This window comes from Myxine glutinosa, chromosome 12 (genome assembly GCF_964187855.1).
Source record: "Myxine glutinosa chromosome 12, kmMyxGlut1.1, whole genome shotgun sequence".
NCBI classification, from domain to species: domain Eukaryota; kingdom Metazoa; phylum Chordata; class Myxini; order Myxiniformes; family Myxinidae; genus Myxine; species Myxine glutinosa.
The window spans coordinates 44,203,439-44,209,438 of NC_136272.1; the positions used below are offsets into that span (position 1 = coordinate 44,203,439).

The following is a 6,000-nucleotide window of genomic DNA, read 5'->3' on the forward strand; positions in this document are numbered from 1 at the left end:
AACTCACCACAGATGAGTTTAATTCCAAAGTAAAGGAGAATCACCTGCTTGAAATCATATTATTTCTAACAACTTCGAAAAGGTGCCAATAATATTGTCAGGGCCATTTTAGAATTTCTGTGTGGAATAAGCTCAGATTTAGTAAATTTTTCAGCTTTTTTTGTTTTGTTCCACTGCAAACAAAATAAATACATGTGTGGATACCAAAAGATTTTTTAATCTCAACAATTTTCTGGAATAAATGGTGCATTATTTGAAAAAAAGTGCAAGGGTGCCAATATTTTTGGCCATGACTGCATATCGTTTTTGGCCCCATCATTCAATAGTGAAGAACCACTTAAAGATTAAGAGCCTTGTGTTGGCTGAACGGTCAGGGTGCCGGCTTGGGATCCTCGGATCCCGAGTTTGAATCCCGGTCAATTATTGAATTAACGTCAGGGGGGTTGACTCAGCCTGTCACCCGTCCAAGGTCTGCAAATTGAGTACCAGCTCACTGGTAATTGGGGCATCAGCGGCACAAACACGCTTCCAGAAAAATGATGCAACCAGCAGCCACAGCACAGGCTGCATTCGAAACAACAACTTAAAGATTAAAAAAAAAAAAAAAAAAACCCTTGTATCCGGATCTGTATTTGGATCATCACCAAAACCGAATCGATTCCTCCTTGTCACACATCCATGCTATCCACCAAGTTTCATCCAAATGCATCCATAACTTTCAGATATCGTGCTAGACATCGGTTTTTGCCCCATCTCTCAAAAGTGAACAATCACTTCAAAACTTATCTGATACGGAGCCGGATTCAAATCTTCACCAAAATTTAATCAACTCTTCCTTGTCACACCCCCAACCGATCCACTAAGTTTCATCCAAATTCATCCACAACTTTGAGATATCGTGCAATGTATAGTTTTAGCTTCATCTCTCAACGGTGAAAAATCACTTTAAAATTCTCAAATCCAGATTCAGATCTGGATATTCACCAAATTCTGGAGGGGGGGGGGGGGGGGGGGCGGAAGTTACCCCATGAAACTTAAAATCTCTACTTGTCCCTTATTTACCAACTCATTGCTCTGACACCTGATACAGTTCTTTTACTCGATGGTCCGCAGGATCGCTTGGTCTTACATTTTTCCAATTTCGTATCAGAGGGCCTCCGAGGGGGTCAGGAGGGCTCCCAGGCCACCCCCCCCCCCCCCCCACCAAAATCAGCAGAGGTCTGCACTACAACCTCAAGAGATGACCGGCAGTGGGGCTATTTCCTTTTATTATGTTCGGCAGATCGGCAAGCCTCAGGCCTTAGGCCTTGGTGTTAGTCCATGGTTTTCAAATTATTATTTTCGGCACCAAATGCGGCATTATACACCAACCCAAATAAAGAGATGTGTTTACCGATATTGAAATGAAACGTGGTAGGGAACGTTTATTGCAAAGCATCTCTCCCTCTTACATACTATACTTAAAGATTGTCTTGCTGTTATGTTTAATTATTTTTTGGCCATAACCTTTTCATATTCTCTTTTGGTTTGCCCACTTATTTTCTTAACTAGCCTCTGTTTACTCCCATACTGATGTCAATCTCTAGTCGTGTTATTTAATACCTCATGAATGCCTTCTGCTTATCCTTAATAACACTGTTTACCTCGCTACTCATCCACCCAGCTCTATTTCTGCTTGTACCTTCACACCTCACTGAATATACCCACTCCGCACCCACATAATTGCTCCTTGAAGGTTGTCCATTCCTCTGATGCAGATTGCCACACGTCTGCTTTTCCTAATCTAAAGCACTTGACTCTCTTCTCATATACCGTCAAACTTTGCCTTCCTGACATCCAGCAACCTTACCTTACTATCCCAAACTCCACATCTCAACAATATAGCTGCATACACTATATGTTATGGTCATTTGTCCCCAGATGTTCTCCCACCTCCACATCTTCCACCATATTGGCATCATTGCTTTAATTTAAAAAAAAAAGAAGAAAAAAAAAGTTATTCTCTTTCCCTGTTCCTGAACCCAATAATCTATACCTGCCAAATTTAAATCCTCCACATTCGACACTCTACCCTTTCCACAGGCCATTGTGAATTCTTCAAGAACCCCTGTCTCCTGCTCCTCTTCCACACCAGGAAGTGGAAGCTCCACCCATAGCTCCACCCATACCTTGCAGACTTCCTCACTGGTGTTGATATGGCTATCAACACGTCCTACAATTATCTTACAATCACTAATCTCTATCCATACAGAATCCTCAACAATACTCCCTCCTTAATGGCATTCCTTACTCTCGATAGACATTTTTTGGTATTTGACATTTTAAAACTGCCCCAAAAATGAAACAGCTGTTCTTGCCATGTGGTGATCATAACGACTAGATTTGGTAAATTTATGCAAAACTGTTTAGGAGGACATAGCGTGATGGACGGATGGACAGACAGATGGAGGAGATTACAATATACCAGTTTTTTTTGAAAAAGTGTGGGGATAACAATGGAAGGAAAGTATGTACATATGTATGGATCCTATGCATTATGTTTCATCTAACCCTCCAAGAGGATTTGACTTTCAGGGAATAATGAGGGCACCCTGAAGTTGTGCATGTGCACGTTTCGTTTGATTCCATGAAGTTTTGAAAAAAAGAATTCACCCATCTGACATTTTCTTCATTTGAGAGGGGGGGGGGGGGGGGGGGGGGAGGAAGGGTGCAATTCATATTATCTGAGCTGATATAACCATGTATTATATATGCACATAAGCAGTGTGCATGTTTTTGCTTCATATACGTAACCCGGGTTATTTGTATTTCAAGGAGGCGCGATTGAGGCAGCGGTCTGTTGCCTATACAGCGCCCAAATACAAGGATGCATCAGAAGAATGTGTTGCAAGCTTGGAACAAGACCGTGTGTAGGGTGGGTACACTGGTAGTTCATATAATACTAGAATATTTACCAATGTTGGTCATAATCTCCTTAGGCGGGTGTCTGAACATTCAAGCAAAGGGCCTTCCAGGACTCAAACCATGCCCTTCTTGCTACTAGGATCACACTTGGCTAGGACCATGTTACGCTTTGTTTGCAAGGACAAACCAAAATATAATCGGCTTGTTACCCAACTACCAAATTTTGCCATAATCTGTCCATAACTATTTGAAATATCGTGCTTCATATAGTTTTTGACCCCATCTCTCAATTGTGAAGAATCGCTTAAAATGTTTCGTATCTGGATCCAGATCTTCACCAAAATCAAAAACAATTCGTCCTTGTCACACACACAACCTATCCACCAGGTTTTGTAGGAATCCGTCCATAACTTTTTGAGATATCGTGATTCTAGAATCTAGACAAACAGGGATGAAAACATAACATCCATCTATCTTCAGTGGTAGACGGATGCAATGCAGCGTATTGCAGGTGCACAGGGACTTTTCAATCACGCTGTACCTGGGTGTCCTTGTAATTCTAGTATTAATTTGAAAATGGTCACTGGCTTTGACACTAATACAATGGAGAACATATTAAGGCTAACTCTTGCGTCATAGGACACATGGTATGGCTGGCATATTGCATAACAGGGAAAAAATTTGGAGATAATTTTCTGAGAAACCGCTCAACGAAAAAAATTGAAACTTGGCATATGTCGTCAACTCAGAAATCAGAACTCGTCGTATAAATCAGAGCTGTCTCCCTTGACATATCACGTGCCTTCGATACGGTCTGGCACACTGCTCTCCTCACCAAACTCGCCTCTTATGGTATCCATGGAAACCTCCATGCATGGCTTGCAGACTTCCTCACTGGTCGCAGTCAATTTGTGGCCCTGAATGCCTTTCTCTCATCTCCCCTTCCTGTTGAGGCTAGAGTTCCTCAAGGCAGTGATCTGGGCCCTGTGCTTTTTCTGGTCTCCAGCAACTCTCTTCTGGTGAAACTGCCAAAATCAATACTCTCTGCTCACCTTCACTCTTTCATTCCTCTTTTTCTCCCACCTCTGGAACCAACACCCTCAGTCCCACTCCTCCTCAGCCCTGTTCAATCCTAATCCTCCCTCCAGGTCTTTAAAACAGCTGTCCACCACCATCTCTTGTCTTTCCCCATCCAAAACCTTGATCTTTTCTACCCCCGTTAATTCACCCCAGATCCACTTTTTTGAATACCGATTTCTTTCCTGGAAGTCCTGGCAGTATCTATCTGTTTTATGCCTCCTCCCACCAAGCCGCCTCCCTCCCACAGATCTCCCGATGTCCTTGTTCTCTACTGTTGTACTTGTGTGCTTCCCTCTCTCTGTCCCTCTTGTCGCCTGCTCCCTTTATTATATGTTTTATGTTTCCGTTTATGTTTTTTTATCATTAATGTTAGCTCTTTCATGAGCCTCGGTCTTGGATACAAAAAAATAAAAATAAAAACTCCCCAGTTTTTTTTTTTGTAGTCAAACTCCCATATAGTGATAACAATGACGTCATCAGAGAAGTGATATTCCAGCCACAATTGGTTGAATTGAAATCTATATCCCAAAAAAATCTGAAACCTCATATATTTGATCCATGACCCTTGTGCATAATAATTAATGTAAAGTGCAATGATGTTTCCCAACGTCCTCATCTTAGCTCTTCCACGAGGGCTTTAGGTACGTGGAAATGTGATGATTAATGCACTTTCACCGTCAACCCGGAAACGAAAAGGTACAAATTGCGGCTTCCCACCGGTCTATGGCGTCTCGTCCGCGAATACCTTCATCGGAAATCCCTAACGGATGATCCGAGACTTTCGATGGAAGAGGGACGAGGAACGAACAACTACCGTGGTGTTATCGCGACGAGTCATCCGATTTCGTCACACAGTATTGTGGAAGGGAAGGGGAGGAAGCGACGAGGGGTTGGAGCGCCGGATTATGAACCACAATGCAGATTTTCGAGGAAAGGGAGGGAAAGGGGACGTTGCGTAACCTGTGCCCGGCTCATTGTACTCGCACCTAATGGAGACCCAGACACAGCCGGACGCCGCTCCGGTACGGAGAAAGAAGCGGGGTGAAGTACCCGATCGCCTCAGACCTACCGATGCCCCAAGTACCACGAACTGGTGCGTCTCCGAGCGGTGGAAGTCCTCGTCGGCGAGAAGATCTCGCTGGAAAAGCTTCACGATGCCCCCGTCACAGTCCTGATGAGCCATGACCGCACCACCGTCCACCGGCTCAAGGCCTTATCAGTTATCGATCAATATCGACGACACACGTGTTATGGATCAGAGGACGCTTTACGCTGAGCAAATACCATACGCTACGAGGAAGTGTCTGCGGGTGGGCGGGACCGATACATAATCCTCCAATCAGGGCTTCGGCCACGCCGCCATCGCAAACTGATTGACAGGCTGACTCAACCCACCTGGTGTTATTTAACGACACTAAGGGGCTTAAACTCAAGACCCTAAGTCCTAAGACCTAAAGGGATCTCTTCAAGAGCACAAATGGCTGTTAATGCAGAGTTTGGGGGATTGATGGGATTTATTAAACAATCGTTTTTACATTATTCTTAACTAGTATGAGTACCCGGCGACGAAGATCCATTCTGCCATCCATGAGAAAAATGGCGACACACAGACACAGACCAACGGCTCTCTTGTATAGTAGATAATAAGTATTATGTGATCGATCATTACCTCCAATCTGAAGTTTCAGTGTGAAATCCATATTATTACAGAAATCCGGAACTTCCAGAACAAGTCCATGAAGAAGAGGCAATGACCAGGCCAATCATCGACGACAATCAGTATTGGATATCTAGAGGATCAGTATTTGATATCTGGAGGATCAACATTGTATATGTGGAGGATCAATATTGGATATCTATCTAGACGATCCGTATTTGATATCTAGAGGATTAGCATTCGACATCGAGGATCAATATTGGACATCCAGAGGATCAATATTAGCTATCTGGAGGAACAATATTGGACATCTACAGGATCAGTATTGGACATCTACAGGATCAGTATTGGACATCCAG

At 43.4% G+C, this 6,000-nt stretch overlaps 1 protein-coding gene across 1 annotated transcript in view; it reads right to left on the reverse strand.

Moving 5' to 3' along the window:
• The window catches only part of G6PD (glucose-6-phosphate dehydrogenase), a 37,964-nt gene extending 32,668 nt beyond the window's left edge, over nt 1-5,296 (reverse strand). Inside the window, exon 1 of the mRNA XM_068132624.2 lies at nt 5,054-5,296. Coding sequence (XP_067988725.2) covers nt 5,054-5,167 — 114 coding nt within the window. The 5' untranslated portion in view covers nt 5,168-5,296. The remainder of the gene's footprint in view (nt 1-5,053) is intronic.
• Between the last annotated feature and the right edge of the window lie 704 nt (nt 5,297-6,000).